This window comes from Quercus robur, chromosome 7 (genome assembly GCF_932294415.1).
Source record: "Quercus robur chromosome 7, dhQueRobu3.1, whole genome shotgun sequence".
Taxonomy (NCBI): domain Eukaryota; kingdom Viridiplantae; phylum Streptophyta; class Magnoliopsida; order Fagales; family Fagaceae; genus Quercus; species Quercus robur.
In genome coordinates, this window is record NC_065540.1 from 15020694 (window position 1) to 15039234 (window position 18541).

Here is an 18541-nt window from a genome sequence, read left to right on the forward strand (position 1 = left end):
CATCGTCTCATTGGTTAGGAGGACCACATCAATAATCCTTAATAATTTCTCCTTGGGGGACACAATGAGTTGGACTTTTTGGAGTTTCTTTCTTCTCAATCAATCTAGATTATAGAAGAAAAAAACTAGTGGACACTGTTTCATTGCTAACCGTATGGGCCCAGGGCCCTTACTAATTTTGTATGGGATTTTTGGGCTCAATTTGTACATTTAACAGGGGGGAAAATAGTAAAACAACGATGATTTTTGACTTGATTTTCACACATGAATTCTTCTTTTGAGAGAGAGAGAAAGAGGTGTTTAATAGGAGAAGTTTATAGTTGATTTTAGTGTTTGCTTGGCAAAAAAAATTGTAGCTTTTAATCAAAGTTACCAAAACTATGGGAGTTCTAAACGGACACTAACATACGGTCATACGGATCATCAAAACACAAGGGTGTTATAATTATGTAGAACCCACCAATTATTAGAAAGATATTATAGGTGTTGGATTATTAAATAATTTTTAGTACTATTAGGAAAAAGATTGTCCTACTTTTATTTACAGAAGGGTATCCTCTTATCACATGTGAGATTTGTACATGTGGTGCTCACGTATGTTATGAGAAAGAGATCTCATAAAATATCATTTTATTGTAATGGACATTTCATGTGGAGTGGAACCCATGGCCTATGACACTGAGGACAAAATTGATACCCTCTCATAGTTATAGAAATTGTCATAGGATCACAAACTATTTTATAATTTTGTTTTATAACTCTAACATGCTAAGTTATGAATAGTTTCTTCTCCCTTATACATGAATTTATCATTTTTTTTTTTTTTACCATTTATACTCTACCAGGTCACAAATAAATGGTATAATAGTCTATGGCACTCAATTTTTTCATAGTTATGGGGCTATTAATGGAATGATAGAGAAAAAAAGTTGGTCAATGAGGTGCAGCTGAGGTCCCGCAATAATTTTCCTCCTTAATGTCTAGAAGTCAAGGAAATGACCATGACTAATGACTAATGGCTAATGGCATTGGCAACTTCCCAATTTCCCAAACCCAACGGGCAAGGAGACTTGAAAAAACAAAGTATTAAAGTCTATAAGAAGCTTACAGAAAGAGTGGAACCCATGAAAAAGAAGACGGGTCGTTTCCACGTCTTACATGAGTTTTGTTTTCTAATGGATCAATTATTTTGACTTGGTCTATTTCCAACTTCAAACCTATTATATATTGTGGAAGTAAATTACATATTTGGTCTTTATTCTTTATATCATATTTCAATTTGGTTATTAACCTTTCAATTGTGTCAATTTAGTTCCTAACATTTCAATGTCGTGTCAATTTGGTCCATGTCGTTATATCTTGAATGAAAATTAATGACATAACAAACTATTAAAATAAGATTTTAGTGTATTGTCACATCAAAGAAAACTAATTTTTTATTTTGATCATTAGACGTATCATCAATTTTCATCCAAAAAATAACAGTAAAGACTAAATTTAAATGATACTAAAAGGTTAAGGACCAAATTGACACATGTTAAGGACTAAATTAAAATATAATGTATAAAATAAGAACCAAACAAGTAGGTTACCCTTTATTGTTTTGTTTTTCCGAATTATTTGAATCTATTATTGGTGGCTAAATATCTGATTAAGTTTGAGTAGTCGATTATTTCCTATAGTTGTTTTCTTGTAAATTCAAAGAAAAATATGGTGCTTAAAATTTTAATTCTTATAAATAAATGAATAGTTATAGATTTTAAAAATTAAATTTAGCTATATTTTATTTGCAACCGAATTCCATGTTTTTGACGAATTGATATCCAAAATGATTTCTTTTCTCTCAGTGATGTAATATGATCATGTTGGCTTAAAAACGAACCGTATTTATATTATATTCATTGCTCCATTTTCAAAACCAGCTCTTTTTATTTCATTGGTTTTGATTTTTCTAGTCTTTTCGGTATTTTAAAATGTCAAGCTCGAAAAGTCACCATCATCATTGGAAATATACAAAAGCCGACAAGACACTACACCAAATGTCACCCAGAAACGAGAGAAATACGCGTTTTACTTTGACGACGGCGCTTTCTTTCGTGAATGTCTCTAGTCTCTACTAGACTAAACATTTTCATTCTCTCTTTCTTGTACTGCCTTTTTGGTTTGGATTGTACTGCTTCTCTTTTTTCCAACCCCAGTTTCACACAAACTTTCCAGTTTCCACAACTCTAGCCACAGGCCAAAATAAGGTCATGTTCCATGGGCCTTTCTTCTTTTGAACCCACCATTTATTTCATCAACTCTTCAATTCTTTACCGTATGAGTCTTTCTTCTTACAGACCCCAATGAAAATTTCACTCTTTTCATGGCTTTTCTTCGTACCCATATGCTCAATTTTCCTCAACCTCGGTATCTTTGTGGTGTCTCAAAACTGTCTTAGTGATCAGCGAGACTTGTTGCTAAGATTCAAGAACAACCTCCAATTCAACCATGCTTTGTCCACAAAACTGGTGCACTGGAATGCGAGCTCAAACTGCTGTTCTTGGGAAGGTGTAACTTGCAGCAATGGAATCAACGAGGGACGCGTTATTGGTCTCAATCTGACCAAGGAATCAATCTATGGTGAACTTGTCAATTCAAGTCCCCTTTTCAGTCTTCAGCATCTCCAGAACCTGAGTTTGGCTTTTAACAACTTCAGCAAGTCTACGATTCCAGCGGGGTTTGGCAATCTGACGAATTTGAGTTATTTAAACCTATCAAATGCTGGCTTTGAGGGACAGATTCCCTTAGAGATTTCGAACTTGAAAAGGTTGGTTACCCTTGATTTGTCTATCTCTTCTTTGTGGAGTGTTTCTATGCTGAAAATTGAGAACCCAGATTTAGCTAAGATAGTTACGAATTTTGGGGAGCTAAAGGAACTTTATCTTGATGGTGTAAATATATCAGCGTCAGGGAATAATTGGTGTGAGGCCTTATCATCTTCACTGGGGAATCTTACGGTGTTGAGCATGTCAAATTGTTATCTTTCAGGGCCTTTTAATTCCTCCTTATCGAATCTTCATTCCCTCTCAATTATTCGTCTCAATTTTAATCCCTTTAATGCTCCAGTTCCAGAATTTTTCGCAAATTTCACAAATTTGACTTCCTTGAGTCTCAGTTCTTGTGGATTGTATGGAACATTTCCAGAAAAAGTCTTCCGGGTTCTAACACTGCAGACACTTGACTTGTCAAATAATGGACTACTTCAAGGTTCTTTCCCAGAATTTCTTCCAAATGCTTCTATTCGGTCATTGCTGCTTAGTACCACAAACTTTTCATTGGCACTGCCAGATTCTATTGGTAACCTTACAATGTTGTCCAGATTAGATTTATCAACTTGCAATTTCAGTGGATCAATTCCTAAGTCAATTGCAAACCTTATTCAGTTGGTTTATTTGGATATGTCGTTCAATGAATTCAACGGACTGATTCCATCATTCAGCATGGCCAAGAATCTGACACAGATAAACCTTTCTCATAATAATCTGGAAGGTAGTATCAATTCCACTCGGTGGGAAGAGCTTATAAAACTGGTGAATCTTGACTTGGGTTACAATTCAATTGGAGGGAGTATTCCAATGTCCCTGTTTTCCCATCCATCACTGCAGAAACTACAACTTTCAAACAACAATTTTTCTGGTGGACTCCAGGAATTTAATGTTTCTTCTTACCCATTGAACACCCTTGATTTGAGTAGCAACAACTTGGAAGGGCCCTTACCTGCGTCTGTCATCAACCTCCAAGGTATTAAATCCCTCTTATTTTCTTACAACAAATTTAATGGTTCCTTCCAGCTTGATGGGATTCAGCAACTACGGAATCTATCAAATCTTGATCTTTCTTACAACAAGTTGTCAATCAATTATAATGGTACCACTTCTTCCTTGCTCTTTCCCCATTTTACCACATTTAAGTTGGCTTCTTGCAACCTTCGCAAATTCCCTGATTTCTTGAGAAATCAATCCAAATTAAACACCCTAGACCTTTCAAAAAACCAGATTCATGGAGAGATACCTAATTGGATTTGGAAATTTAATAATCTTACGTTCCTAAATCTCTCTCATAACCGCCTTGTGACTCTACAGGAGCCTTTACCGAATCTTCCTTCTCTATTAAGTGTCATAGACCTTCACTCCAACCAACTCCAGGGGAAACTCCCAGATCTCCCACCAGTTGTTCAATATCTGGACTTCTCAATGAATAATTTCAGCTCTGTAATACCAACTAGCATTGGTATCTCCCTTAATTCCACAATTTTCTTGTCTCTTTCAAGCAATAAATTCCATGGGGACATACCTCAATCATTATGCAATGGTGCATATCTTCGAGTTCTTGATCTATCTAATAATTCCTTGAGTGGCACCATTCCCCAATGCCTCTACGCAATGGGTGAGTCCCTAGGGGTTCTGAATCTAAGGAGAAACAACCTCTCTGGTCCAATATCTGACAAATTTCCAGGAAATTGTGGTTTACAAACTCTAAGTCTCAATGGCAACCTACTAGATGGAATGTTACCCAAGTCTCTGGCCAATTGCGCAAATTTGGAGGTCTTGGACATAGGGAACAACCGTATTGAGGATGGTTTCCCATGTTACTTGAGGAACATATCCAGGTTACGTGTCCTTGTTCTGCGATCGAATAGTTTTAATGGGTCCATTGGTTGTAATGGGCCAAATGCCACCTGGCCGATGCTTCAGATTTTAGACCTAGCTTCAAACAACTTTACTGGTCAATTTCCAAGAAAATCTTTTTCTACCTGGAAGGCAATGAGGGCCAATGAAGATGAGGTCCACTCAGTGCTCAATCGCCTCCAATTTGAAGTCCTACAATTAGGTCAAATTTATTATCAAGATATGATAACAGTTACCAGTAAAGGTCTAGCAATTGAGCTGGTGAAAATTCTAACTGTTTTCACCTCAATTGACATTTCTGCCAACAAGCTTGATGGGTCAATACCAGAAGACATAGGAGAACTCAAATCACTATATATTTTCAACTTGTCACATAACGCTCTTACAGGCAATATCCCACCATCTCTGGGATATTTGTCTGAGCTGGAATCATTAGACTTGTCAAGCAACAAGCTCAAAGGGGAGATCCCTACACAGCTAACACGTCTTACGTTCCTGGCAGTCCTAAACCTTTCATCTAATCAGTTGGTGGGAAAAATTCCACAAGGCAATCAATTTAATACGTTTTCAAAGGATTCCTATGAACAGAACGAGGAATTATGTGGAAACCCTTTACCGACAAAATGCACAAGTGATAAATCTCCACCACCTTCAGCAACAAAAAAATCTAGACGCAAAATTACAACTACTTTGGTTGGATTTGATTGGCAGTTTATACTGACTGGATTGGGTTTTGGGGTCGGAGCTGCAGTTGTTGTTGCTCCCATAACATTTTGGGAGAAAGGAAGAAAATGGCATGATGATAGCATTGATAAGATTCTTCTGGTGATTCTTCCAATGATGGGATTGTCTTATACTGGCTGTTATAATGCGAAGGTGGAGGCAGAGGAGAATACAGAAGACAGTGAAGACGACGACGATGATAATGAAATGGAAGATGAAGAAATTTGGGGCCGTTACTGTGTTATTTGTTCGAAACTTGACATCAGTAGGAAGAGGGTCATCCATGACCCTCTGTGTGCATGCCATAACTCACCCCGCATTTCTTCTTTTTCCTCTACATACTCATCTTCTTCATAGTCACATCATCATAGCTAAGGTTCTCTCTTTCTTTTTCTGTTTTTTATATTATTTTATTTTTTTGAATATAGATATTGATTCATCATCCCAAAATCAAAATGGTGGGAACTTCATGGTGATGAGATGTACCCTTCTTTTTTTTTTTTTCTTTTTTTGATACGAGATGTTCCCTTTTTTTACATTTGTGTGTATCCTATTATAAATTCATGTTGAGACCTATCACGAATGTGAGAATATGAAACATTACATCATCTTGCTTTAGAGTAACTAATAATTACTCTATTCTTCTGCTTAACGATGATTTTAAGCCATTAGTCAACATCACAATCCTATTCATTTTAAATTTATAGTATTATATTGGTTTGTTGCCTTGTTTCATGGTTCATTTTTTGAATCCATATCCTCTTAGTTCTCGTATTTAAGTTGTATACAACGGCACTTCATTAACATTTTACTTCGCCCAGTAAGAAATAATAATTGATGTCAAATAAATAGCATCATTTTCTCCTTCAAATTCATGAAGGGTCATGCTAACGAATGCCCTAAGGGCACTCATTAGCATTTCCCTTCATGAAATACCAAATCTTCACTATAACATAAACCTTCTCCTCTCGCTCTCTAGAGTACCATTTTCCGAGAAAAAAAAGAAAAAAAAGGTCAATTTTCCTTTAGTGAGAAGGCAAGATCCCACAAACAAAGCACACTTAATTTATTTTTATTATTTATATAATAAAAAATAAATAAAAAACATTGCCAGTATTTGGAAGAGCCGAATAAAGAAAAAGCTCCACTTCTAACTTGTATGATCAATATCCTATTAGTCTCGTCTTTCAATGAATCCACATTAGTTTTTTGAAGCAAGGTTTGAAACTATATGCTGAATACATCAAATATCTTCTCACATTTAAAAAAAAAAAATTTATATAATTGTTACACAAAATATCATCTTCACTGTGACATACATTAGAACCCACTGGCTATGACAGAGAGGACAGAAAATTACCATCTCATAGTTATATGAATGGTTCTAGGAATATAAAATATTGATTCATTTCACAATTTTTTGTTACAACTTTGACGTATTAGATTATGACTTTGACGTGTTAGATTATAGTTATTTTTCACTTATATATAGATTCATTCTCTTTTTTTCACCATTTACTTACAATTGTAACAAATAAATTGTGTAAGTTTAATATGTAGTACTAAATTTTTTTCATAGTTATGATGCTATTAATGGAGTGATAGAGAACAAAAGTTGGTCGATGAGATGCAACTGAGGTACCTTATGCATAATTTTGTGCCACAATTCGTCCCATGGTGAGTTATGGTTGGTTAGAGTGTGTCCCCACATGGCCCACTAACACACTCTAACCAACTATAACTTGCCATGTGGCAAGTTGTGTCACAAAATTGTGCATAAGTGTATGTCACTAGCATTTTTCCACAATAATTTTTCCCTTCAACGGGTAGAAGTCAAGGAAATGACTATGACTATGACTAATGACTAGTCTAAATGAGCAGTGGCATTGGCAACATCCCAATGGATCAATTATTTGAGTATTTGTCTATTTCAAACGTTAAACCTATTTATTGTTTTGCTTTTCTGAATTATTTGAACCTATTATTGGTAGCTACATATCTAATTAAGTTTGAGTAGTCGATTATTCACTATAGTTGATTTCTTGTAAATTCAAAGAAAAATATGGTCCTTTAAAATGTAATTCTTATAAATAAATGAATGGTTATAGATTTTAAAATTAAATTTGGCTAAATTTGCTAATGAATTCCATGTTTTTGACTTCTTGATGTCCAAAACTATTTCTTTCCCGAGTGTAACATGATCATGGTGGCTTAAAAACGGTGATTTTTATATTAACCATGACCGACATGATAATGATGATAGAAATTGAACTATTGGGTTTTTGTAAGGTGCATTGGTCCAAGATGCCAGGCTTATCGATGTTTTCACACTGATTAAAATTTTCCATTTTGATTGTAAATTCAATTTTTCACATTAAGATTAATATTTTAATAATTTGATTGTTACAATGATGGAGAATTGACGATTCCAATCTTGGTTCTCATAATAAAGAAATATAAGGTATATCACTTTCTTTCTTTTTTGAATAAAAATGAGTAGGGGTGATCTGAGTTACCTAAGCGTGACTATAGTGATACCTTATCTATTTTAAATCATAATCCGCACTTCTAAATCATAATCCAATATTATTAAATGAACTCATTTCCAATGTTTTGACAATCAAACAATATTTTTAGCTTCATTTGAATTTGATGGGAATGAGTAAATTATGTTCAAAACCCCACATCGTGAATGCATTTTGGATTTAGCTAGCATCTATCTGATTAGCCGATAATAAGTATACCAGTAACATTAATTAGTCACCATTTTAATCCATAGGCTAATATTCTTTTGCAACATTTCTCTAGTTAATGACTGTTTTAATCCATTGGTCATAATCCAAAAAAAAAAAAAAAAAAAAGAAATTCATTAGCCAAAATTACAATCTTATTCATTTTATATTTATATTCTAAAGGCGATTAGTTTTATTGGCTTCTTTCTTTCTTTTTTAAAATAATTAGATGGTTACAACAGGAGAGAAGATTTGAACATTAGATATTTTGTTCCAAGTTTTTTTTTAAAATCAATATCTTCTTATTCCTCTTATTTATTGTTAGAACTTATAATTAGTAGGTTTCTTTTACTATTATTTAGTGTGGTATGAGCTATGGTGATAAAAATAAAAATTGATGATGATTTCAAAGTATTTTTCACTTAAAAAAAAAATGACACAGAAGATCAACTAAAAACAATTAAGTTTTGATAAATTGATGTATTTTTAGCCAATTTCTTTTTGTTTATTCATGGTCTCTTTGTGTTGATACTTACAAATGATTTCTTTAATTTCATTGAGATAACGAATTAAATGTTTGCGATTGAGGTCTCCATATTTAGTTGTGAGAAAAGAGTGGCTGAGGAAGTATTTAAAGGTTGCTTAAATTTATATAATTTCAGGATATAAAAGTATTTTATACGGTAAATAAAAGTAAAACGCCCCCAATTTAAAAAATAAAAAACTAGGAGAACTTTTAAAATTTAGCATTTTTTTCCCTTACGTTCAAAAAATAAATTACGGTTATAGTTTATCCTTAAATTTTATCTTTTTTGATTTGATAAAAAAATAAAAAAAATATATTTTCAAATTATAATAGATGCATATTATTAACCTTTACCAAAAAAAAAAAAAAAAAAAAGCCTTTAAGCACGTGCAATGTGGCTGCTTAGATGCTAGTAGTCTTAAAGTGTTATATAATTTCTTTTAATAAAATGTGAATTAAGAAAATCAAGTTTTAATATATTCAACAATTTTGTGGGCAAACATAAAATTATCATCTAATAATTTTTCCTGATAATCAACGGTGTTTGGATCCTAACTTGCTAAGACATAATTCCTTAAACAATAGACCTTGATACTCAATAAATTTCATAACTGTTTTTTTAACAAGACAAATGGTAATAAAATAAAAATAGTGTTAGCGACAATTCCCAGTGAAAATGACATTTAACTGAAAACGTGAAATTTATTATGTAATATGTAAACGTGACCTCCCTGCAAGAGAACCGCCATTCAATATCCATCCACTACTCCATTTTCAAAACCAGCACATTTCATTTGACTGGTTTGATTTTTCAAAGATTTTCAGTGGTTCTTAAATGATTAGCTTGAAATTATATCCAAAAAGAAAAGACAAAGCTTCAAAAGTCATCATCTTGAATAGCCGGCCATAATATAATAAACGGAAAAATTCTTACTTTCGGAATATGCATTTTATTTTGGCAACGGCACTTCTAGGGAATCTCTACATAAAAGTCTAAAACAATGCAATTTCCTTCTCTCTCTCTCTCTCTCTCAATTCTTTACTGTATACGTCTTTCTTGTTACAGCCCCCAATGAGAATTTCACTCTTTTCATGGCTTTTCTTCATACCCAGTTGCTCAATATTTCTCAGTTTCTGTATCTTTGTGGTGTCTGACCATTGTCTTGAGGATCAGAAATCCCTGTTGCTCCAATTCAAGAACAGCCTCAACTTCACTACTACTTTGTCCACTAAACTGGTGCACTGGAATGAAGCAAGTGATTGCTGTTCTTGGGAAGGTGTAACCTGCAGCAAAGGACGCGTTATTGGTCTCAATCTGACCAAGGAATCAATCTATGGTGAACTTGTCAATTCAAGTACCCTTTTCAGTCTTCAGCATCTCCAGGACCTGAGTTTGGCTTATAACAACTTCAGCAATTCTCGGATTCCTGCAGGGTTTGGCAATCTGATGAATTTGAGCTTTTTAAACATGTCAAATGCTGGCTTCTCGGGGCAGATTCCCATTGAGATTTCGAACTTGAAAAGGTTGGTTACCCTTGATTTGTCTACATCTTCTTTGTTGAGTTTTTCCATGCTGAAACTTGAGAACCCAAATTTAGCTAAGCTAGTTCAGAACCTTTCGGAGATTAAGGAACTTTATCTTGACGGTGTAAATATATCAGCGCCAGGGAATGAGTGGTGTCAGGCGTTATCATCTTCACTACCAAATCTAAGTGTGTTGAGCATGTCAAATTGTTCTCTTTCAGGACCTCTTCATTCTTCCTTTCAGAAGCTTCAGTCTCTCTCAGTTATTCTTCTCCATAATAACAATTTTTCTGCTACTCCAGTTCCAGAATTTTTTGCTAATTTCAGAAATTTGACGTCCTTGCGTCTTAGTTCTTGTGGATTGAATGGACAATTTCCAGAAAAGATTTTCCAGGTTCCAACACTGCAGACGCTTGACTTATCAGATAATAAACAACTGAGTGGTACTGTGCAAGGATTTCATTCCAATGGTTCTCTCAGGTCACTGGTGCTTAGCAGGACAAATTTTTCAGGGACACTGCCAGATTCTATTGGTAACCTTAAAATGTTGTCCAGAATAGATCTTTCAAATTGTAGTTTCCTTGGATCAATCCCGAGCTCTATGGCAAATCTTGTTCAGTTGTTTTATTTGGACATGTCATCAAACAGCTTCACAGGACCAATTCCATCACTCAACATGGCCAAGAAGTTGACTCAGATAAACATTTCTCATAATAATTTAACAGGTCAGATTAATTCCACTCATTGGAAAGATCTTACGAAAGTTGTTAATCTTGACTTGCGTTTCAATTCACTTAATGGTAGTATTCCAGTCTCTCTGTTTTCCCATCCATCATTGCGGAATCTACAGCTTTCCAACAACCAATTTTCTGGTCTACTCAATGAATCTTCCAACAGTTCTTCTTCAGTACTGCATACACTTGATTTGAGTAGCAACAAATTGAAAGGGCCAATACCAATGTCTGTCTTTGAACTTCAAGGTCTTAAGTTTCTCTCACTTTCTTCAAACAACTTTGATGGCTCCATGCAACTTAATGAGATTAAGCAGTTGACAAACCTTTCCAATCTTGATCTTTCGTACAACAACTTGTCGATTGAATATAATGGAACTAATTCTTCATCATCCTCCTTTCCCCAAATGGCCACATTAAAATTGGTTTCTTGCAAATTGAAGACTTTTCCAGATTTCTTGAAAAACCAATCCAAATTAACCATTCTAGACCTTTCAAATAACCACATTAAGCAAGGAGTTCCCAACTGGATTTGGAAACTTAGTAATCTTCATTACTTAAATCTCTCTTATAACTACCTGGTGATGACCTTAGAAGGACCTTTGCTCAGTCTTTCTAGTTTGAGTGTCCTAGACCTTCACTCCAACCAGCTTGAGGGGAAACTCTCAGATCTCCCACCAGTTGCCACATACTTGGATTTCTCAATGAACAACTTCAAATCTGCCATACCAGCTAGCATTGGTAAATCCCTTAATTTTACTTATTTCTTCTCAGTTTCAAGCAATAAGTTCCACGGGGATATCCCTCAATCATTATGCAATGCTACAAATCTTCAAGTTCTTAATTTGTCTAATAATACCCTGAATGGAACGATTCCCCCATGCTTAATTGAGATGAGTAAGACTCTTGGGGTGTTGGATGTGAGGAGAAACAAACTAAGTGGCAATATATCTGATACATTTCCATACCATTGTGGTTTGCAAACACTAAATCTCAATGGAAACCGACTTGAAGGAGTGGTACCAAGGTCTCTGGTCAATTGCACAAATTTGGAGGTCTTTGACATTGGGAACAATGAGATCAGCGATGTCTTCCCATGTCATTTGAGAAGCATATCCAAGTTGCGTGTCCTTATCTTGCGATCTAACAAATTTTATGGGCCTATTAATAGTTGTAGAAGATCAAGATCAAAGTTCTTCTGGCCAATTCTTCAAATTGTAGACCTAGCTTCAAACGAATTTACTGGTAAGCTTCCAAGAAAATTCTTTTCTACTTGGAAGGCAATGCTGGATGAAGAAGACAAGGTCCAGTCAATGCTCAATTACCTCCAATTTAGTTCCCATAATGGTCAGTTTTATTATCAAGATAGGATAACAGTTACCAGTAAAGGTCTAGACATTGAGCTGGTGAAAATTCTAACTATTTTCACCGCGATTGACATTTCTGCCAACAAGCTTGAAGGGCCAATACCAGAAACTATTGGAGAACTCAAATCACTATATGTTCTCAACTTGTCAAATAATGCTCTTACGGGAAAAATCCCACTATCTTTAGGAACTTTGTCTCGGCTGGAATCATTAGACTTGTCAAGCAACAATATCACAGGGGAGATCCCTATGCAACTTGTAGGTCTTACTTTCCTGGCAGCCCTAAACCTTTCATTCAATCAATTGGTGGGGCCAATTCCACAAGGCAAGCAATTTGGTACGTTTTCAAATTATTCCTATATGCATAACAAGGAGTTATGTGGGTTCCCTTTGACGACACACTGCACAAGTGATGAAGCTCCACCACCTTCAGCAACACCAAAATCTAAAGGCACAAGTTCAACTACTTTGATTGGATTTGATTGGCAGTTCATACTGACCGGATTGGGTTTTGGGGTTGGAGCAGCAGTTGTTGTTGCTCCCTTAACATTTTGGGAAAAAGGAAGAAAATGGCATGACGATTGCATTAATAAGATTCTACTGGTGATTTTTCCAATGTTGGGATTGTCTTACAGAGGCTGCTATAATACAAAGGTTGAGGAAGATGAAGATATTGGAGATGAGAACACAAAAGATTGTGAAGACAATGGTGATGAAGATGAGATGGAAGGTGAAGCATTTCGTGGGCGATACTGTGTTTTTTGTTCTAAACTCGACATCAGTAGAAAGAGGGTCATCCATGGCCCTCAATGTACATGCCATAACTCACCCCCTATTTCTGCTTCTTCCTCTACATTCTTCATAGTCACATCATCTTAGCAAAGTTTCTCTCTCTCTCTCTCTCTCTCTCTCCCTTAGTTTATTTTATTTTAAATTTCTTCTTCTTCTTCTTCTTCTTCTTCTTCTTCTTCTTCTAGATAGATATGGACTCATCAACTTAAATGGTAGGGAACATCTTTTTCACATATTTATGTGAATTCATGTTGAAATTCATTGTAAATGTAAAAGGAATGTAAAAGGAAGGAATACTATGTCACTTTCCTTTAGAATACCTAATAATTACTTATTGTCAAAACCTCACATCCTCAATACATTTAGCAATCAATGCCACTATCCAATCTATTCTTTTGGAACACTTCTCTTATTATTTACGATTTTAAGCCATTGGTCAACATCACAATGCTATTCATTTTAAATTTATGTTATAATGGTGATTGAGTTGTTGGCTTGATTCATAGTTCATTTTTTGAATCAATATCTTCTTATTCCTTTTATTTAAGTTGTACACAATGTTCATTAACATTTATACTTCACCAAGTAAGAAATGATAATTGATGTCAAATACATGAAATACCAAATTTTCCCTATAACACAAGAAAAATGCTGTCCACAACATTTTCATAACAAATCTTAAGTGGTAGGTTGTTATTAATTATTATGTGTTGGCAAAAAAATAATTTAAGTTGTGGGTTCAAATTAGAACCAATAATAACTTACCGCTTACGATTTGTTGTGAAAATATTGTGAACATAACACTCTCATAACATATTTATTCTCCTTTTGCTTTCTAGAGTATCATTTTCCTTCTATTTGGGGAAAAAAAAACAGTCATTTTTCCCTTTAGTGATAAAGACATGTCATTTTTCCCTTTAGTGATAAAGACAAGACCCCCACAAACAAAGCACACTCAAAAAAAATAATTTTTTTAAAGAAGTAGTGCGGCTTAAAAAGTTGTGTGCACACACACACATAGAGCAAGAGAGAGAGAGAGTTTAAAAATATGTATTTCAAAATAAGGATTTAGAAAATACATAAAAAATTAATGGTATGTTTGATAACTGTTTTTTCTTCTTATTTTTTGTTTTCAAAACCAATTTTCTATTTTTGAGACTAAAAAACTTATTTGGCAACTCAAAATGGACTGAAAACAAAAATTGTTTTTAAAACTCAATTTGTGAAAGAAATTGAAAACATGCAAAAGGTCGTTTTCAATTTTTAATTTTCAAACAAATGAAAACACATGTCTAATTTAATGAATCCATCATAGTAACAACATATTTTAGTATTTTCTATTTTTTCCTTCAAAAAACTATTTTTTTTATTTCAACTAACCAAACATGTTTTTAATTTCAAAAAAACAAGAAATTTTTTTTTCTTTTTATTTCAAAAAACAAGTTCTTGAAAATAGAAAATAAAAACTGTTACCAAACATAACCTAAGTTTTACCAACCTAAAAAACAATTGTGATGTTTATTTCTTTCTTTAAAAACATAATAGAAAAGAAGATAATAGAGCGCTATATCCTTATTGAATAATTTTTTTTTTAAAGGTTCGACCTAATTATAGTTGACATCATACTCCATATTAATAATAGCAAGTATCTTTTTTCTAATAATAGCAAGAAAGTTGATATTCATGTACTACTTAACCTTTTTCATATTACTACTAACTTATGTCTCAGTAATTTTATATTAAATGACTTGTATTTATTGGTGTGAGATATGTAGAATAATATGGACTTCTAATTTACCAAATAATTTTCAACGGTCATCACAAGTTATAATCTTAACTAGCTAAAGCATTATTCTTTAAGCAATTAGTATCAATCTAACGTCTGGATGGAAGATGTACCACCAGATATATCATCTGTTTTACAGGCTGATCTTTTTGGCCTTCTTTAATACAAAGCATCTTTTATTGATTCTCAAAAAAAAAAAAAGTATCAATATATAAAAAGAGACTTTACTTATTGAATTAACCAGAACTCACATTAATTACATTTTTTTTTTTTTTGGTGATAAATTTGATAGACTTTACTTGAAAGTTTTTTTTTTAATTATTATAAATTGGAACTAATAATAAGAGACTTTACTCGTTAAGTTTAGCCCATCTTATGTTATATTTTTGTATTTAATGGTTTGCACTTATTGGTTTGAACTGTGAAGTATTACGTTGTTGTACTCTTGAATTATTTGATCATTTGTCTTGGTTATCAACGATGGTATCACAAATATATATATATATATATATATATATTAGAGGTTAATGGTTAAAACATAATAAATTTTATAATTGTGTCTTCCCATGTTATTTGACAATGTCTTCCCATGTTATTTGACAAGCATATCCAAGTTGCGAGTCCTTATCTTGCGATCTAACAAATTTTATGGGCCCATTAACAGTTGTAGAAGATCAAGATCAAATTTCACCTGGCCAATTCTTCAAATTGTAGACCTAGCTTCAAACGAATTTACTGGTAAGTTTCAAAGAGAGTACTTTTCTACCTTGAAGGCAATGTTGGATGAAGAAGAGAAGGTTCGGTCAATGCTCAATAACCTCCACTTTAGTTTCCATTTTGGTCAATTTTATTATCAAGATAGGATAACAGTTACCAGTAAAGGTCTAGACATTGAGTTGGTGAAAATTCTAACTGTTTTCAACTCGATTGACATTTCTGCCAACAAGCTTGAAGGGCCTATACCAGAAACTATTGGAGAACTCAAATCACTATATGTTCCCAACTTGTCACATAATGCTCTTATGGGCAAAATCCCACTATCTTTGGGAAATTTGTCTCAGCTGGAATCATTAGACTTGTCAAGCAACAAAATCACAGGGGAGATCCCTATGCAACTTGTAGATCTTACTTTCCTGGCAGCCCTAAACCTTTCATTCAATCTATTGGTGGGGCCAATTCCGCAAGGCAAGCAATTTGGTGCGTTTTCAAATTATTCCTATATACATAACAAGGAGTTATGTGGGTTCCCTTTGACGACACACTACACAAGTGATGAAGCTCCACCACCTTCAGCAACACCAAAATATAAAGGCACAAGTTCAACTACTTTGATTGGCAGTTCATACTGACCGGATTGGATTTTGGGGTTGGGGCAGCAGTTGTTGTTGCTCCCTTAACATTTTGGGAGAAAGGAAGAAAATGGCATGACGATTGCATTGATAAGATTATACTGGTGATTTTTCCAATGTTGGGATTGTCTTACACTGGCTGCTATAATGCGAAGGTTGAGGAAGATGAAGATATTTGAGATGAGAACACAAAAGATTGTGAAGACCATGGTGAAGAAGATGAAATGGAAGGTGAAGAATTTTGTGGCCGATACTGTGTCTTTTCTTTTAAACTCGACATCAATAGGAAGAGGGTCATCCATGGCCCTCAATGTACATGCCATAACTCACCCCCTATTTCTGCCTCTTCCTCTACATTCTTCATAGTCAACGTTGTATATATAGATATATAGAAGGATAGGTTGTAATAATGATATTTGAGTTTGAAAAATATGGTTTTATAAAGTGAAAATTCAAGTTTTGGACTTTTCTAAGTGAAAATTCGAAAATCAGTATTTTCGATCGGTCGAAACTTTGATTCAATCGATTGAAAAACGTAAAGAAAAAATCCTGAAGTCTTTGGATGTTTCAATCGCTATTTGATTCCTGCTCAACTGATCGAAAAGAGCACTCGATCAATCGAAAGGAATTTTCGACCAATCGAAAGTCATGGAAAAGGATTTTCTGTAGAATTTTCTAGTGATTGTTCAGAAAGGTTGAAAACGTTTCAAGCCATGTGAACGGTTTTATGAAATATTTTAACTCTCTATACATGCCTTTTGATGAAATAAATTCCTATGGGTATATACTCTCCACAAAATAGTAAGTTAGGAAACACAAAAAATTCTGTGGTCATTCTCCAGAATTATTATTTGTAGAATCCAACATATTGATTGTATTCTGGGAAAATTTTTGCAATAACTCTTTAGCAACAATAATGTGGGGAGCAAATATTATCTAAGGAAAACGATATTGTGCCTCCAAATTATCTATTTTTTGCTTGTCTTTTGTGTTAATTTTGTTCTTCCATTATTTCTTTGTGTAATATCCCCAACAGTCACATCATCTTTGCAAAGTTTCTCTCTCTCTCTCTCTCTCTCTCTCTCTCTCTCTTATTTTATTTTAAATTTTTTTCTTCTTCTCTTATTTAGATAAATATGGACTCATCAACCCAAATGATTGGGAACATCTTTCTCTCACATTTATGTAAATTCATGTTGAAATTCACCGCAAATGTAAAAGGAAGAAACACCAGTCACTTTTATTTATAATACCTAATAATTACTCATTGTAAAAACCCCACATCCTCAATGCATTTAGCAATCAATGCCACTCTACAATCTATTCTTTTGAAACACTTCTCTTATTATTATTTACGACTCTAAGTCATTGGTCAACATCACAATCCTATTCATTTTAAATTTATATTATAATGATGATTGATTTGCCGGCTTGATTCATAGTTCATTTTTTTAATCAATATCTTCCTATTCCTTTTATTTAAGTTGTATAAAATGTTCATTAACATTTTACTTCACCAAGTAAGAAATGATAATTGATGTCAAATACATGAAATACCAAATCTTCCCTATAATATAAGAGAACTACTATGTCTACAACATTTTCATAACACTTTCACAATAAATCTTAAGTGGTAAGTTATTATTGGTTGTTATGGATAGGCAAAAAAGTAATTTAAGTTGTGGATTCAAATTAGAACCAATAATCACTTACTGTCTATAATTTGTTGTGAAAATGTTGTAAACGTAGCACTCCTCGTAACAAAGCACACTTTTTTTCTTTTTCTAAAAAAATAGTGCAACTTAAAAAGTTGCACGCACACACAGAGCAAGAGAGAGATTTTAAAAAGATGTATTTCATAATAGGGTTTTACGAAGGACTTAAAAAATTAAGCTTTACCAACCTAAAAAACATTTGTAACGTCCGTTTCGTTCTTTTTAAAGAACAGAAAAGAAGATAATGAAGCTCTATATTCTTATTGAATAATATTTTTTTTTTCAAGTTCTACCTAATTATAGTTGACATCATACTCCATACTAATAATAGCAAGTATTTTTTTTTTTTTTTTTTCTAATAAGAGCAATTAAGTTGATGTACTACTTAACCTTTTCATATTACTACTAACTTATGTCTCAATATTTTTATATTAAATGACTTACATTTATTGGTGTGAGATATATAGAAAAATGTGTACTTATAATTTACCTAATAATTTTCAACTACGATCACGAGTTATAATCTTAACTAGCTAAAACGTTATTCCTTAAGCAATTAGTCTCATTATGCAATAAGAGATTTTGCTTGTAGAGCTAACCATAACTCACATTGATTGCCTTTTTCC

General features: G+C 33.5%; 3 protein-coding genes across 5 annotated transcripts; all 3 read left to right on the forward strand.

Annotated features, from left to right (window-relative positions):
• The first annotated feature begins 2078 nt into the window (after nucleotides 1-2078).
• LOC126692429 (receptor-like protein 7) lies at nucleotides 2079-6069 on the forward strand. Its single transcript, XM_050388045.1, has one exon. It carries the CDS (start codon nucleotides 2346-2348, stop codon nucleotides 5748-5750), a length of 3405 nt encoding a protein of 1134 aa, XP_050244002.1. The 5' UTR covers nucleotides 2079-2345; the 3' UTR covers nucleotides 5751-6069.
• On the forward strand, nucleotides 2792-13466 carry LOC126692426 (receptor-like protein 7). Of its 3 annotated transcripts, none has more exons than XM_050388035.1 (2): nucleotides 2792-2809; nucleotides 10313-13466. In XM_050388035.1, exon 2 carries the CDS (start codon nucleotides 10375-10377, stop codon nucleotides 13150-13152), a length of 2778 nt encoding a protein of 925 aa, XP_050243992.1. In that variant the 5' UTR covers nucleotides 2792-2809; nucleotides 10313-10374; the 3' UTR covers nucleotides 13153-13466. The 3 variants fall into 3 exon arrangements, with proteins under 3 accessions (XP_050243992.1, XP_050243990.1, XP_050243991.1); XM_050388034.1 differs by lacking the exon at nucleotides 2792-2809 and adding an exon at nucleotides 10103-10175; XM_050388033.1 differs by lacking the exon at nucleotides 2792-2809 and having other exon boundaries at nucleotides 9534-13466.
• Nucleotides 13467-15627: 2161 nt separating this feature from the next.
• On the forward strand, nucleotides 15628-16200 carry LOC126691062 (putative receptor like protein 25). The gene has a single exon (XM_050386140.1). It carries the CDS (start codon nucleotides 15628-15630, stop codon nucleotides 16198-16200), a length of 573 nt encoding a protein of 190 aa, XP_050242097.1.
• Nucleotides 16201-18541: the final 2341 nt, after the last annotated feature.

Bases quoted from the DNA above. Each gene is read 5' to 3' on its own strand.
- LOC126692429 (XM_050388045.1), top strand. From the start codon at position 2,346: ATGAAAATTTCACTCTTTTCATGGCTTTTCTTCGTACCCATATGCTCA.
- LOC126692426 (XM_050388033.1), top strand. From the start codon at position 9,724: ATGAGAATTTCACTCTTTTCATGGCTTTTCTTCATACCCAGTTGCTCA.
- LOC126691062 (XM_050386140.1), top strand. From the start codon at position 15,628: ATGTTGGATGAAGAAGAGAAGGTTCGGTCAATGCTCAATAACCTCCAC.